The sequence below is a fragment of the Wyeomyia smithii genome, chromosome 1 (assembly GCF_029784165.1).
Source record: "Wyeomyia smithii strain HCP4-BCI-WySm-NY-G18 chromosome 1, ASM2978416v1, whole genome shotgun sequence".
Lineage (NCBI taxonomy): Eukaryota > Metazoa > Arthropoda > Insecta > Diptera > Culicidae > Wyeomyia > Wyeomyia smithii.
Window position 1 is genome coordinate 52,958,979 of NC_073694.1, and position 17,817 is coordinate 52,976,795.

Below are 17,817 nucleotides of genomic sequence, written 5' to 3' on the forward strand. Positions count from 1 at the left end.
TTTGGCTGTTCTAAACTGACAAAACCAAAAGTAGCCTTTTGAGGTTTCAAAATAATGTCTAAGGTTGATTTTCAGCCCCTAGCCATAATCCCGATTCTGGAAATATCAATATTTTTTTTAGTTTTCGAAAATTTTATTAATTGGTTGGTTGAGTAGGGAAATGCCAGTGAAAGTGTGACTGTTTCGAAAGTCGCTTTTATCATAGGAATAAAAAACCTACTTTTTTGCACAAATTAACAAAATAATAAGTTATTCCCACTAGCGAACCCAATGAACACAGTGTTCTCTGAAAAGCTGGCCAATGATGTCTATCAAATTAAAAGTGAATGTCTCCGATCGAAACAAAACTTTGTTTTTATGATGCCTTTCACTCATTTTTAATCAATTTTTAATCATTATTTCAAAAGTTAGTGTAAAGAGGGCTGTTTGCTGTCGAAAAACTATGACTTGATCAATTTAAGGATTTCTTGCAACTTATATGCAAATTCACTCAAACATTGCGTTTTACGAACTTACGAAGAGAAAAGAAGAGGTATACGATTTCCTTTCAAGGATTTAAAAAAAAATTGCTGGAGAATCTTTATATTCTTACCAAAACGAAAAGGACAAGCTCAGATCATACACAGCAAATGACTTCGAAAAAACTCGGGCAAAGAACAGCAGAACACATTTAAAACTCGCCGGCGAAATGAATTCTTTGCTCGCTACTTACGCTCTCGGAAGCTTTCACTCACGAATCTCGGTTTCACCACTAACAAACGTATCTTCGTAAACAAAAGCCTAGGGATTGCGACAACGGAATTACACTCAAAAGCTCTTCAAATGAAAAAAAAAAAAAAAAACAGGACAGCTGATTGAAGTCTACACGAAGTTTGGTATCGTATATGCCAAAAAGACTGCAAGCAATCAAAATGTACGCATTTTTTTCGAGTGATCTGCAAACATTGGTGTAATCTTCACTATTAAAAATTCGATAGTAGTTCAGTAGGAAAAAAAACTTCAGTAGGAAAAAAATCGGTTCAAGGTAACTGCCTCGAGGAACGCTGAATGACACGAAGTAGAGGAACGGGGCGTAATCACCGAATTCGACAGTCATAGTTCTGTCAGTCAGGTATAAACGAAGCCAAGTAAGCAAGTTGTCGTTAAATGCCAATTTGTCGAATGCTGATTTCCATAAGAGAATTTAATTTCTAACCTAAATTTAAACGTACTAAAATTTCTTATATTCATTTTTTTCAAATTTGAAGGTTTAAAAAATTAACTTACAGTCATTGTCTTAAATTGAATTTTCGTTTAAGCCATTTTTTCACAAAAAAAATTTGAGACCCCTCTCTTCTCTGGAAGGGAGGGCCCCCATACAAAGGAAATACAAATTTTCGCATAACTCAAAAACTATTCGAGCAAATGAAGCCGAATTTGGCACGTTGACGTATTAAGAAGAAAGAAATATTTCTGTGATAGTTTGACACCCCTCCCTGCTCTGTGAGGGAGGGCTGCCACACAAACGAAACACTAATTTCTACATAACTCATAAACTAATCAAGTGAATGGAACCAAATTTGGCATGTGGAAGTTTGGTGGTAAGAAACGTTTCTATGGTGCTTTGAAGACCCTCCCTTCTCTGAAAAGGGGTGCTTTCATACAAATGAAACACAATTTTTTGCAGAACTCTAGAATTAATCAATCAATCAATATTGCATGTGAAAATTTTTGGGGGTAAAAAATATGTTCAAGGTAGTTTGTCACCCCTCCCTCTTCTAGAAGGGACGTCTCTCAGAAAGTTCAGCTACTTAGGTAAAATGAAAATCTACAAAATGAAAAAAAGTCTGTTAGTTTTTAATAAATTCTTCTATGCATTTGCCTTAATGCAGAAAATTGTAATTTGTTTATTAAAGTTATTGTACTACTGAAAATTGTCAAGCCTTGTTGAATCGCAAATTTCGACCTTTGATTGGTCGCTTGATGCTTGCTTTTCCCAAACACAGTTGACAGAAGAATAGTATATCCAGTTGACCGGAAATAAGCTCATCGGGCTATATAAAAGCTTTTTTCTGCTCAAACCAATCATTTTACTAGTGGATGACGACAAGGATGATTCGAACTAAGTAGCGGATATCAGTAGCAGTGTTAGCAGCGTTAGCTCGCACTTTCTTCTGTGAAAAGCAGTCGTATTTGGCAGCCCACAAGCGTTTTTGGGATATTGGCAATCAAAATCTGTCGGCCGTTATTCAATCCCAGCTGCTATTTTGAATCTTTATCTTTATTTTCTGAGATTTACACTAATAAATAGTGTTGGATAGAAGTTGTTAACATTGAGAATTTTTTCAATTTTTTTGTTGGAATTAATGGTTTTTTAATTTTCTGATTCTGTTTTCGGTTTGACCGTCGGGTTTGAGTGTTGGGGGGCTCGGGCCAGATATTTTGTGGAGCCCCCTTTCCTTAAAATAACGTTAAAAGGTGGTGAAAGTTTCATCAAATTCGAGTCAGTGGATCAAAAGTTTTAGACGATGGAACGTGAAAGACGAACGTGATCATACTTTTTCCCTCGTGGCTGTGTAAAGTTTCTATATTGCATAAAGGTATAAGAAATGAATAGTTTCTATTAGTATATGTGGACAACAAAAACAGCCAAATTTACTGTTCTGTAGCTTTTGTGTGTTTCTGATCTTAAGAAGCATTTTTATAAAATTCCTTCTAATGGCATGTTCTCTATTATATGCACCCTTTTTTTAATTTTGCAACTATGAACGGTCTAACAAAAAGATTTCTGTGTTGGTTTACGCTGGATTACAAAAACTTGAATTCAGGAGTTTAAATATAAAAACCCTCCTATTAGGTGGTTACTTCTAATTCTAATTGTTCGCAACTTACCTGAACACTGTGATCGTGACTGTTGATAATCCGGATGACCCGACCGGCGCTCGGTTTCAGACTACCCGTCGGCATGTTGTCCACCTCGGTTACGGACGGTTTGCGGCTAAGGCGGCTACCGCCACCCCAGCCCTGGTTCCCAGGTGAAGCGTACCAGACGCCGTTTTTCTTACCATAACTAGCGGGCTGTGTTCATCGGGGTACACGAAATGCATTTCATTAGAAAAGAAAATAAATCCTATATTAGTACAGTTTTCCAGCGAATATTGACGAAAATTAACCGTCGAGGACCACACACACACACGCACAAACCTGTACTCTTATATACGTTTTCCACGGGGGTTGCGTTTGGCCCTGAGTGGAGTGACTGATTGCTAGCAAAGTTGGTCTTGAAACCTGAAACTCACGCCAGACCGCCAGTATCAAGTGGTGTAAAATTGAGTGCTATAATCACGCACGCAAACCTTTGTGCGGTTTGGTTTCGTTGGCACGAACGGAAAATCCAACGCTCCGTAATTGGTGAGGGGTAATTTATTTAGAAAATTTGTATTACAACCGGAATTCATTCAAATCAAGCTCAATCGTCAAGTAGCAATTTCGTCAATTGTGAGAAGCAGAAACTGTACAAAAAAACATTGATTTGCAAATGTCAATGAAAACTGGAGCAACGAGTTTGCTCCAATGGAATGTCTCGTTTTTTTCTGTATCATTTCAATCCTCTCTAACTTTCAAAAAGCCATCATGTCCACCTACTAGCAAGTTGCGCCGACTAGTGTTTAAAGGCACCGAAGACGAATAGTTTAGTGCCTCTTGGGGGTATTAAATAACGGCTTTTTGCTACACTCAGTTTAGTGCTGGCAAAAAATTGGAGCACCAGCATGTCACTTGCCCTCGTGTATACTGGCCGCCGTCAAACAAGACGACAGAGCGTGCCTCGTGACCTAACTGACCTGCTGCGGCGTGGAAAATTTGTGCTTCCACTCGGGGTAATATTTTATACCGGTAATGTGGACCGTATGGATTTTAAACTTTCCAACCAAGGAACTGCGGTAACAGTTTCAACAATAACAACAAAAAAACGCAAAACAAGTTTACTTTTTCTACTCTCTCTGTGATATGGAGTTCCTCCATTACGGACAAAATGAGCTGGAAAATCCTAATCCAAACAGTCGGTGTGGTCAGAGGAGACAAAGCGGAGAGGAAATAATTAGTGCCACGCTGTGTTGGGCCGGAATGAAAATGTTAATGAGAACGCGTCTGATTGCCTTCCTGGAGAGAGAGAGAGAGAGAGAGAGAGACAGAGAGAGGCGTGGCGGATTCCATGAAAATTGAAAGTGACTTGGAGGTTTCCACGCTGGAATGGAAGTAATCGGTAATTTCCGATCTGAAGAGCTTTCAAGAAAACTGTGCGCGGTGCAATTTGGCTCTCCAAACAATGGGGGTCTCCATTACAGATAATGGTTTCGAGTGAACGCATGGTACTTTGTTGAATGTGCGGTTTTTGTTTTGGGTTTGTTACGTTTCCAGGTGTTTAGTGCTAGATGGATTCGAAGGTTTTTGCTTCGGAATATAAAGTTCACGGTGGTACATTACTAAGAGTGAATGTAGGAAAAATGTAGGAAAAAAATGAAGGCGAAATGCAAAAGAAGGTAGATGAAAAAAGAGAGAATTAAGACGAGAAAGTTACTGAAGAAAAAATAGAAAGGAAATATAGTGTAGGAAACAGAAAAGAAGTAAAAAGATAAAAAAAATATGGATAAGAAAAAGATGTTTGAGGAATATGGAGAATGAGAAAAATAGATCGATAAAAAAGGTATAGGAGAAAATATAAGAGAATAATGGAAACGAAAAAAGAAGCGGTAAAAGAAAAGATACGAGAGAAAAATAGAAAGTTAAAGTAAATGAAAAACATGGAATAAAATTTAGAGAACATGGAAAACATGGAATAAAATTTAGAGAACAGAAAAAAAAGACAAAGCAGAAAATACAGAGAAATTTAAAACGAAATATACGAAAAAATGAAAGAAAGATGGAAGAGACGGTACAAGTGCCGATAAAGGTAGAGATAAAAGACAAGACAGAGGAAAAGATACAGAAGAAAAAAAAGTGAAATGAACAGAGGACTATAAAAAGGCCTATATTAAACAGAAGTTAAATTAAAAAAAATATTGTAAAAGATAAAAAATAAAGAAAATTAAAACGTAGAGAAAGCTTGAATAAATGATGTAAAAAAAAAAAAATAAGAAAAGAAATAAAAGCGGAAATGGTGAAAAAGATAAACGTGGAGACATTCCGAAAAGTACTACAAAAAACAAAAATTTAGAAGGAAGTGCAAAGGTAATAAATATAGAGTTGAAGAATAGGAAGAAAGGAAAAGTTAATGAAATAGATACAGAAAAGAATGTAGGAGGAAAGGAGAAAATATATATCGAGAGAGAAGTGTAGATGAAGGAAAAAAGGAGAACAGAGGAAAAGATACAGGAGAATATAAAGGAAAATGAAGATAAATTAACAGAGGCCTATGGAAAGGCATATATTAAATAAAAGATGAACTGAAAAATAAAATAAATAAAAGAAAATAAGACAGATGAAATCATATGATGATGAAAAAAAGAGATAGAAAAAGCATAAAGAAGACGATAGTGAGAGAGATAAAAGTAAAGATATACGAAAAGCACAGGAAAATATCAAAAGGGAGAAGAAGGTGGAGGCAAAGAAAAAGACATGTGGAACAAGAACGAAAAAGCAGAAAAGATCAATATTAATAAAGCAAATACGTCAAAAAGAGGAGAAAATAATGGGAAAGAAAAAAGAAGAGATAGAAGAAAAGATTCAAGAAAAAATAAAGAAAAAAAACAGGACGAGGCAAAATTAATGAAAACCATGAAATAAAATAAGCGGGAAAACAAAACAAGAGAACCAGAAAGGAAAAAGTTAGAGCAGAAGACAGAAAAAAATATTTAAAAAAAACGAAGGAAGTATAAGTGGAGGATAAAAGTGCAGATAAAAGAAAAGAAAAAAAGAAAAATAGAGGAAAAGATACAAGAGAATATAGAGGAAAATAAAGAGAAATGAGCAGAGGAATATGAAAAGGCATTAATATATGCGGAAGATAGACTAAAATATATAGTGAAAGATAAAAAATAAAATAAATAAAAACATGAAAAAATAGTTTATGAATGAAGTAAAAAAAGAAAGAAAAGGCATGAAAGAGAAAATAGTGGAAAAAATAAAAATAAAGAAACACAAACCGTACGAGAAAAAAAAAAAACAAAAAGTAAGGGGCAACGGCAAAAGATTATGAAAACCTTGGAGTTAAAAATGGAAAAACAAGAAAAGTCTTACAAATAGGTAGTAAAAAGAATGGAGGAGGATAGGCGAAAATAGAAGTATAGTTAGAAAACAGTGCAGACAAAGGAAAAGAAAAAAAAGAAAACAGGCGGAAGGATACAAGAAAAAATTTAGGGGGAAATAAAAATAAACGAACAAAGGACTATAAAAAGGCATATATTGAACTGAAGATGGACTAAAAAAATATAGTAAAAAAAACAAGATACAAAAAAAAAAGAAAAAGTTAAAAGTAGATACACGAAAAGCACAGAAAAAAACAAAAGCAGGGTTTACGAAAAAAGAGGGAAAAATGAAGGCAAAGCAAAAGACATGTAAAACTGGAGCGAAAAAGCAGAATAGAACGATATAAACATAGAGGGAAACAAGACAAGGAAAACATAGGAGAAAAGAAACAAGGAAAAATAGAAAAAAAACAAAAAGTTAGAGGCAACAACAAAGGTAATAAAACCCATTGAGTTGAAAATGGGCAAAAGGAAAGTCAAAGAAATGAATAGTGGAAAAAATTTGAGGTGGATATTAGAAAATATATAGATGGAGAAAAAGTAATAAACTGTTTTTATAGCGTCTCTATTTTACATAACTAGAAAGTTTCTGTTTTTAGAAAAGAAATAGAGATAAAGATGAAAAGAAAACTAGAACAAAAGTCAGTAAAAACATACAACAAGAGCATAAAACAATAAGCGACAGAAGAAAATATTGAAAGAAAAAAAAATTAAACAAAAACGGTAGCAAGCGAATGTGAATAGAGATCTTTATCTTCTCTAGTAAAAAAGTTACAATAATTAGAACAGAAGATGTTAAACGAAACATGAAAAGATAAAAAGGGTAGATGAAAAGATACAAGTAGTAATAGAAAAATGTAGAGGTTAAAAAAGTAATAGAAAGCGTCGAATAAAGGGTTAAAAAATAAGTAAAACCCAAACAGATAAAAAAATGATAGAATAAAAAGTACTGGAAAACATATGAATGAAGACAGAAGAAAAAAAAATTTTTTGTGTTGAAATTGCTGAAAAGATTCTGGAATGGAATTGATGAAAATAAATAAAATAAAAGGTGAAAGGTAAAGGTAACAAGTAACAAACAAAGGCATAAAACAAGATATATAAGATAAAAGATGTGAATATAAAAGGCCGAAGATAAAATCATAAGAATGAAAATTTGAAAAATTAAAAAAAAGTAATAAGAGTAAAAGAGAAAAGAAAATAATAGAAAAAGGCGAAGGCAAAGAAAAAGATAAATGTCAATGGTATAAGTTCAAAGTTAAAGTGTATAAGGTAAAAGTTTAACAGCAAAGGGTAAAAAAGGAAAAAAACCGTGCAGAAGGTAACAGGTGATGAAAAGAAAGAAAACGGTGGAGGTGATAGGTGGAACGCGGGAAGCAAACAATAAAATGAAAAATAAGCAAAGTTTGAAGGTGAAAGGTAATGGATGAGAATAACAGGTTAAAGGTAAACGGTAAAAGGTAAAAAAGGTCCACAGGTAAAGCTCAAAGGTACGAGGTAGAAGGTAAAAGAGAGAAAACAAAAGGTAAAAGATTAAATGTAAAAGGCAAAAAATAAAAGTAAAAAAATACTAAATAGTAGAGAGAAAAAGATAATAGGTAAAGGGAAAGCTGAATAAAAAATAAGATAGACAGGAAAGTGAAAAAGAAAAACTAGAGAGGAGGATAGAGGTATTTATAAAGAGAAACACAGGAAAAAGGATAAAAGATAAAAGGTACAAAGAAAAAGGTAATAGGTTAAAGATGAAAGGTAAAGGATAAATATAAAGGAAGATGGAAGATGAAATATAAAAAATGAAAGATGAAGGATAAGTGATGAAAGATGAAAAATGAAATATCAGAGATGAAAGATGAAAAATTATATTTTGAAACTTTTGTGAGATTTTTCAAAAAGAAAAACAACTGTATTTATTCAAAATCTGTACACTAATTTAAATATTGTAACAGAGAAACTAAAACTGAAAAAAATTGAAAACTGCACTTAAAAGCTTTCTCGATTAACTTTCATAAGTTTGAACTGTGGTGGTATGACGTTGGTTAGAACCTAAAACCCTAGGGTGAATCTAGTACATCATCAGTAGAGTTTGTCAAAAGATTGGTGCAATTTCATCATTTCACTAAATACTGGAACTGTTGCGACTGGAACACTTGAGTGACTTCTTTGTAGTTTTGCAACAAAAAATAAAAAAAAACTTCGTTTGGAAGTCATAGAAATCAAACAACTGTTGTTTGAAAACTGTGTCCAGTTTTTGAACCAAATTACAACTATGAGATGTGAATGTTCTGTCAACTTGGGGGGAATGTGCAAGCGAGAATTCACTTCAATGATGATAAACGGTTAGCAGAATCTTCTTGGCCAAACTGGTATCTTCGTGCTTTTGTTTTCTCATATCTGGTAGGCTTTTTAAAATCTATTAAGGTCATTTTCAGTAACGTTACACCGTTTGAAAACCGCAATCTTGAAAAAAAAAACGTAACTCGCCCGAAAAAAAGGGTCTCATTAGCTGGGCACAAATACCAAGGTGAGCGGTTTCCCGTGACGAGCGACACTGCTGAATGTGCAACATTGTACGCACGTTAAGTGCAGTGTCGTGTTGAGACGTTGTTTTCGATAAACATGCGCTCACTACCCGGAAATGTTGAGACAGGAAAAAGCATGAACACCTTTGATAGGACTTACGAATAAACTTTATGAATCCATCGAAGTATAGAACTTCTGCTTTCTCCCAAAGTAAAACCGACTATACTATATGGCGACCGTGACAGGACTCGAATTAGCTATCTTCGGAATACAACATGACAAATGATGAAAATTATGGTTGTAATGATTGCTTGTTAGATGCATAATAAAAAATAAGAATAAAGAAATAATTATTTCTTTTTGTTTGCTAACGGTTCAAAAATCTATCAACTTTAGTTAGATTTTCTCCAGCGAATTCTGACCTGGCTTTGCTCAAATATAGAACACAGAAGCTGGCGCAATTCGACCACGGGAATGCAACGCAATATCGCTTATTTTGTTTGCAGATTATTCTATTTGAATTAACAGCTAACGTATTCCAGTTTTATTATAAACTGTTCACGATGTTGAAATTTGCAATAAATTATTGTAGCATTAATACGTATTCAAACTCATTCCCTCGAAAGATGTATGCGCGATAACCTCATAATATGAAGGTAATAAATTTTTAGAGCATAATCCACATTTTTCTCAATCCGGTCAACTGACCGACAAAGTCCTCGCGTTTGTCGTCACGTCGTTGTTATAAAAGTGCAATAACTTGAACGGAGTTTTTCGACGTCACGCTATGCTTTTCTTTTCTGCAGGTCAAAATTAATGGGTATTATTCAACTCACGACTAGTTGGCACACGATCGCAACTCAAACCTATCTTAAGCCAAATCACTTATCCGATAACGTATTAACCTCTCTATAAGCGTAGTGATGATGATGCAGATGATGGTTGTACATTGGTGGCGTCAATATGACAAATGCTGATTCCTCCTCGCTATCAAACATTTGTGCTGGTGGTTATTCCCGGAACGCGATTTCGCACGCCCTTTTTCACTCCTTTGACACTTTCTGTTTCTACTTAAACAAAGACAGTGTAATAATTAAGTTTTATCGTGTACACTTTCACCTGTCACTTGCTTCGCGAGAGCGCTGGTTTCAGTTCACACAGTTCACAGAGCGTAAGAACAAAACACGGCCGAGGTCCCATACAAAATACACCGCCACGGCAGAACCACGTGGTCGTCGTGGTCGGTTCGCACGGTTTGAAGTTTGAAGCGCGAATGTGGCACGCGCCATCACCATTCAGAGTCCTTTCCAGCAGCGTCCAGGGCGACCCGGGTGCGACATTCGGCTCGATTCGGTTTTAGTTTCGCGGGCTCGTGTTCGCGTTCCCTGTTGTGCTTGCTTGTTTTTTGCACTGACCGAATCGACCGGAAGGAGTTTAGGAAGTACAGGCGGTGGCGAAAAACGACGAAGTGGCATGTAATTATGTTTTTCTTATGCCTCACGAGTGGCACCTGGATATCCTTGTGGACGATCGGCAAGGGAAGACGGTTGGGTGGTGAGAGGTTCATACTTGTGGAATAGAGAGGTTCTGCGGGCTTGAAAATATTATTCAAACACAATCGATTTGTTCGAGGCAGAATGGATTTCGATGGTAGTCAATCATTTTTTAGGGCAGCACAATGCTGCTGTATGTAATTACCGTGCGATCTGGAAATATTCCAATGCCAGCTTAACAACGGTTTTGTGCTCTTTGAATCCATTAGTGAAATGGATACAAGGGTATCGCGAAAATCATATTATTAGAAATAACGCAGCAGGTTGAACTTCACTAAGTTGAGAATGGGCATTTCATTGTATTTATATAGCGGCAGGCTCATAAATAAACTCATGGCTTCAGAAGGCTTGGTACAGAACCAAATTCAACCTCTAGTTCGCAAAAAGAGCCGCCAGAGTTCCGTCACATGCAAAAAAAACGTAAATTCTAAAGACAAACCTAACCAGCAGAAAGTTAATACTGTCAAAGAATGAAATACCTTCGCATCAAGATGGAAACCAGAAAAAAATTAAACTTCCGGGATTCAAGTGAATGTTTCGGAATTCAAAAATCGCGTAAACTCCAAAGCGACTTCAGTGTTTATTCATGTTCCGCCACTGTTATTGTGTTATTTTGATTAGATATCGATATATAGAAACTTGTGTTTCATTTGTATGAGCACCCTCCTTTTCAATAGGATGGGTCTCGAACTATCACAGTGATCTTAGCACAAAATACTTCTACATGCAAATTTTCACGCAATCGGCCGACGGATCAGTGCAAATCCGCACCAGCCCCAGGCGGGCTCTGGAAATGAAGAAACTAACAATATTATCGTTCAAATCATGCGCGGATGACCACAGATGTGCAGTTACACGCTTAACAAAAAAGATGGATTTACGCGTCGCTTGTTTGATTAATTTTTCGAACTTTTCTTATGGCATGACAAGTTTATGTCGGTCAATTTTATGTATAGTATTCGTGACTCTCTCCAAGGCTTCAGTTGTAATTTTAACTTTACCAAGTAGGTTATTTTTTCGTCTTTTGGAATTCATGAGTACCGATTTGTTTGCAAAACACAAATTTTCAGAGCTCATGTGCTTTTTTCAGGTGTTATTGCAGATCTTTACAGTTTTAACAAATTTTGGTCAGATTTTGGATCAGTTTTACCCCACTTATACAGCATAGCTTATAGCATTTGCTAATTATTAAGTGAATAAATTTCGTCTCCTATTAGGATTTTAAAAAGTTAAAATTGAAAGTTCAAATTAAAAATTTTAAATTATAATAAACAAAACCACCCTAACTCTACATGTATCTTGGCGCATTCTACTCCATCAGCTCAGTGCAAAATATCGACCCTTGTGCTGTGTGTAAGTTGACCCGCATTCTGGTCGCTTCTCTGCCGATGGCCGTCGTCTTCGTCGACGTCGTCGTCACCGTGATGAAGTACTATCTTCCTCTGCCTGCTCCCGGCCCGGTCTAGGCGTGTATCAAGCACCACGGGTTTTGTTTGTTTTCCCTTCTGCTGATGTTCTTAGTAGATGCCCCACCAATGGCTAGTCCTGTGAGGATAGCACAAATCCTACAGGACATGTGCACAGGGCAATGATGGACACCAGCTGAAGTGCAACGAGCGGAAGAGCGGGTATTGCATGTCGTTTGGGCATTTTTTGATTTGTTTGTTCGCTTTTTGTTCGTCGTACAAGTTTTCCCAGCGAAGGCACTCTTGCGATAAGGAATCTCCGCATTCGAAACAGGCGACGAGAAAGAAAACAGCGGAATGAATTAATTTAAATGTTTTGACTTTGCTTTCTCTCTCTTGCTCTATATTCAATCACTACCACTACGCGGCGGTGAACCACTTTGTGATTGCATTTCAATTTTCCCCGTCCTCGTTCGACATTGGAACTGGGCGGAATGTTTTTCACTTACTAGAATAATTCAACTTTAATGACTCTAAATTGCGGTCAATCGGTGGAATTTGGACAGCCTCTGTGTCTTTTTGGCCAAAAATTTAACTGTTAAGGTCAATAACGTACTCATGCTAAACATTTCCTATCAGGCGCTAGAGGTAGACTCTACGCCGTGCATGCGGTTTTCTGCATGCACGTGACGGGTAATTGGTCGTAAACATTTTCAGGGTCAGCTCGGGATACGAAACCCGATCTGATGGTTTGAGCGAAAGTGGGAAAATGGGTAAAACTGTTGGTAATGTGTTGCAACTTGCATACATCATCGCTATATCGGATTGGAGAAGGATATTATTCGAATCCAAGCAGTGTAACAATAGTAATAATTTATTGTTACTTTGCATTGATTGATCTGCATGAATGCATTTTTACAGTAGGTACTTCGAATACCAATCCCTTCTCAACTTGAATGCTATTTTCGCAAATAGTTATGAATTCAGCGTGGAACCGTCGAAAACATTTCTTGTAACAAAAATCAAATCATCAAAAAATCTAATGATGATTTGTAACGGTAAATATGTCACAAATTTAGTTCAAAATAGACGAAGCCGCCTGAAAGTAAAATGATCTCTCAAGATAGCCAGAGAACGCTTCTAAGAGCCATAAATATCGATTAATTTACAGAAAGATGCTTTTCAAAAGCGATGAAATAATATGAACCCGAATCAACCTCAAAATCACAACAAATCGCTTCTGCAGGTCAGTGTAGGTCTAATTTATCTCTAAAATACCCCACATCCTTCGAGGTATCCAACACTCAGTTTAGAATTTCTAAACAAATAATTGCTAAAAGAGCCGGAAAGGCGTTAAAATGAGACAAGAGAATACATAATCTTCGAAAAACTTCTGCCAACGGAATCCCAAATCTAGCTCAAAATCCTGAAAAACTCTTCTATAGACCACCAAACAGCAAAAAAAAAAGGTTCAAGAAGACCAGAAATGGCAGAAAAAAACATTCTGGAAAATTCTCCCTAACTGAGACCATTACAAATTTTTTTTACGCATATTCCAAAATTTAAGCGGTTTTTTTACGCGGATTCCGGAATTTAAGCGGTTTTTTTACGCGGATTCCGGAATTCACGCGGTTCCTATTTACGCAGCACGTATCCCCCACGACTTTAGTGTATATCGTTTGCATAAAAAGAAAAATGTACAATATCTGCCGATTTTTCATGGGTTTACCTTAACACGCACTGACGAAACTACCCATGCAGCAATCTATCAATCATAGCCCTATCAGTCGAAGTCTAACCGTGATGGTGAAAACAGTGAAGCTACTCCGTTCAGAAGTGTAGTACCCCGCCGCATCGAAAACGGTACATTGTGGACATTGTTCCGTCATTTATTGGACAACAATCAGAGCATCGAAAGAAGCCCGGTTACGGACGCACAAACTCTAAAGGATGATGCACAGGAAGACCGTGGGAAAAGTGACTACATCGCTGCGTGCGCTTGTCAGGGAGGTCGGCGCAACCAGCCAAACAGTGAAAAAGTACCTGGCGGACAAGGACGTACATGTCGGGAAATGGCAGTCCCGTCCACTGTTCTAGGAGCTACAGGCAATGATACAGCGGCAGCGGTTGAATCAGATGGTCCAGTCGATTTTCCCGGCGAATCGCGACGTGGCGATGGTGATGGACGACGAGACCTTTGTCACCCTAGATGGCAACGACTGGCAGGGCACTTCGTGTTTTCTTTTCCCGCGAAGGAAGTAAGCTCCGAGGTGAAGTTTATTTTATTCACCAAGTTCCACAAGTAGGTGTTGGTGTGGCTGACAATCTACGAGAAGTGGATGTCGAAGCCGCTTTTCTTTCGCTCCGCACTGATCGTGAACAGGGAAATTTATATCGGGAAGTTGCGTCTTTCATCAAAAAATACCATTGAGGAGAAGACGCGATGTTCTGGCCAGAACCGGAGATGGAGCGATTGAATATCAGTATGCCTCCCAAGTCGGTGAACTCGCTCAACGTTCTCCAGCTGCGTCTCAATGAGAATTTTGGGGCAAACCTGAAGCGTAAGATCTATTCCAACAATGTTGTCACGAAAACTGATAAGGATTGGTAAATAAAACGAAGAAAGAACTCAAAAACATGCCTACATGCATGTTTTCGTTCGCCATGGCGAATGTTCCGGTTTTTTCTTCCGTGTTGGGTATTTTCGTCACTGCGACCAATTTTTTGATATTTTGTGACATATTCCCCCTTTTTAATTTTGCTTAGTCAGGATAACGTATCACTATTGGAAGTGGTCGTTATAGTCTGGCCAATAGCATTAGTCCAGTCCGGTATTATACTTCGTATGAAGCGCACAACCGTACTGGGATTTGTTCTCCAGATTTCAGAGGGTTCCAGAAGACCTCTCTCGAAGAACTTATATCTTTTGATAAAAATTGCCGGACATCGGCATAACAGATGTTCCGAGTCTTCTTTTTCCATGCCACATACTCGACATGTATCATCTTGAAGTTTTTTCATAACCTTCAAATGATAACGGCTCGGACAATGCCCTGTTATTAAACCAGTATACGTGCTTAGATCTTTTTTTGAAAGATCCAGTATTTTACGAGTCGTAGAAACGTTCGGAGTGATGAACCGTTTCGACTGCCTACCGATGAAGGTGTTTGTCCAGTTGGATTCCACTTTCGGAGTTTCCCATGCTTTTAGTTCCATTCAAGGGAACAAGCGGATAGACCACAGAAGGGTTCTGGTCCTATGAACTGATGAGACGATCCAAGTCTTGCCAATTCATCGGCTCTTTCGTTCCCATGTATTCCACAGTGACCAGGAACCCAGTATAAGTCTACTTGATTATTACAACCCAGTGTTTGGAGTGATTGAACACACTCCCAAAAATCCCAAAATGTTCCGGTTAGCTGCCGGAAGGCTGCCCGCAAGGGCGTAGCATTTTTTTTGCAAATCTAACCTTGATCTCGACCACCCGCAAATTTTGTAGTTGCACCTCCGTGATGGATCTAAAGAATACATCAATAACTGTACAAAGAACCACCGTGCGATGGCTAATCTGGGATTAGTTGCGCCGGCTACATACTTACGGTTAGTTAGGAAAGAAAAAAATCCAGAGATCGAGGTTATATCTGCATCTCTAATGACTGTTACGGAAGAGAAGTTAGTCACTTTGCTACCGTGGTATGTGACAGATATTTTGATACTATTACCCTTTCTCTGCATGCTTATAGAATTTCCACTGCTCTTTTTTACCGAGCCTTGTTAGTTATTGCCCGGAGAAATATTCATTCAACTATGTGGCTTTCCCTTTTTTTGGATTTAGTGCGAGGAAATGGTCAAAGTAGAGAGGTGCGAGGGAACTCGAGAATAAACTTATGCTTGAAAGTTCCTCTGACACCAAACGGTCAGTTTCTACTAAGTTTCGAATCCTTTGCCAATCGTTTGTTAAAACGGACTCTTCAACCCTAAGGCTGCGGGCTCCTACAATAAAAAATAGCCTCTTTACATTCAGGGGAATGTTCTATAGGCAAATTTTCGTATTAAGTATGGGAAGTAAGCTCTCGCCTCTCCTGGCAAATGTAATCGATTTCGAAGTAAATGTAGAAAACAACAAGGTTTTTCCCTCGTGTGTTGAATCGCTATGTCGATGACGTTTTCGCACCGGTGAAGGCGCCACTTAGAACAAACCCTCAACACAACTCAATAAAATTCGCCATTGAAAAAGACATAGACGGAAAATTACCGCTGCCTTCCACAGGATGGCACATCGTCTCTACAACATCCCCATGGAGAAGAAAGAGTTCACCGAAGAGAAAAATCGATCTATAAAGCGACTGAAATAAATGGATACAGAAGTTTGCCGACAACACATAAAAAAAAAACTTAGAAAGAAGCATCAACAAAACATTATCATACTACATCCAATAGAACAATACCGTTTTATTCGAAAGTGCCAAACCCAATTGAATCTACCCTCAAACGACACGGCCTGAAGGTAGTACACAAAAGTGAAACTAATGGAAAAGATCCCTCTGACGAACAGTCCGGAATTTATTGGATTCCATGTCAAGGACTGTCCTTCCGTTTACATTCGACAAATTTGACGAAAAGTGGAAGCTCGCATGAAGGAACACAGAAAAGCTGTGAAAAATAGGAAACATAACTAATCAGTAGTAGTGACTCACACGACGAATACGAATCATATTATAAATTGGAACAATGTTGAACTTATAAAAACTGTAAGAAAAACACTTAAACGCATGGGAGTCTCTCCACATCATCTATACTACGAGGGAAACATTGATGAGCGAAGATGACTCACCAACATAGGCACTTTTAGACACACACACCCCCACCCCCACCCCCCCATTAATTTTTCCGAGAGGCAACGTTTCATTTTGCGCCTCCTCAATAAATAGTTTTGTTTGTTATTTTTAAACCTCAAACCCCCCACGCCATTTTGCAAAATTGTGGTCTATGATAGTTATGTTCAACACTCCAATTACTTAACGTCAATTCTGAGACATTACGCATGCGAAAAAAAATTTAATAAATCAGATGTTTTCGAAACTCTCCTGCCCCCTTACTATTTCTCTGGAGTCGGCGCCTATGCCCACCAATATCATCAAATCTCTTCAACCTGACGAACATAAGGATAAAGAAGCCTCTCTTAACTCTTGGACGAGTACGTAAAAGCGTACGAATACCATCGTAATCAGTTGGACACAGGAAATCTGATGAAACCGACCGACCTTTAAAGGTAAATTTCAATATGTTTATTTTATGTAAGAACGATAAGTGTTGTGTCTTGTAAAGCGTCGCGTTCTTTTCAATTAGCTCAGAATTGAACCGAAAAACAGGAGGCTGCAAATAAAATGATCTTTCACAGTTTCTGGAATGCACCTCTGCCAGTAACAAAAGACGGAAAAATATCTGAAAAACATGGATTTAAGAAGCCAAAGAAGCATAGCCTTAGTGCTACTTTCCGGATTCGGAACTCGACCTTTGGTTTATTATACACATACTTGGCAGCGAGCTGTTTTAGTGTACAGGACAAGTGTGGGGCTAACACTACGATCGTACTGACACAGCAGTCTTCCCCGAGCCGGGACTCGAACATACGACTGCTGACTTGCTAGACTAGCATCGTACCTCAAGACCAGCTAGGAGGGTTTTAATAAGGGTGGCCACTCTGCGGGGAAAAACGGGAAAAGCGGGAAAAAGCAAATCACCGGGAAAGAGACGGGAAAACCGGGAAATCAGGCTTTACGCCGGGAAAATCAAGATCCTGCATGCCAGCGGTGGAAACCTGTTTTTTTTTTTGCATGATGACCTAATTGGCATGATTCTGCCAGTTATGGAAATGCTGTTTGTTGACTTCAGCCAAAGTTAGCAGCGGCTTCGTAGTTCTCGTAGCGTTGGATAAAATCAAGCTTGATCAGACGAATAAACATATTTTGCTGTTCCGTAACATGTTTTGTCAGGAAAATGGTCGTACGTTCTCATCTTGCATATCCAACCCCCTTCTTATGTGAACAAGGACTGCTCAGGTTTGAACCAGATGGAAGAAACTTTGATTGCCCTTCAAAGCTCGATTTCATA

At 37.8% G+C, this 17,817-nt stretch overlaps 1 protein-coding gene across 7 annotated transcripts in view; it reads right to left on the bottom strand.

Annotated features, from left to right (window-relative positions):
• LOC129718628 (echinoderm microtubule-associated protein-like CG42247) overlaps positions 1-17,817 on the bottom strand; it is a 150,000-nt gene that overhangs the window by 20,080 nt on the left and 112,103 nt on the right. For 6 of the 7 annotated variants that reach the window (XM_055669568.1, XM_055669564.1, XM_055669566.1 and 3 more), the window contains one exon: positions 2,872-3,057. In XM_055669568.1, the coding sequence (XP_055525543.1) occupies positions 2,872-3,057 (186 nt within the window). Of the gene's footprint in view, positions 1-2,871; positions 3,058-9,649; positions 10,000-17,817 lie in introns of those variants that run through there. The other variant, XM_055669571.1, reaches the window with a different exon arrangement.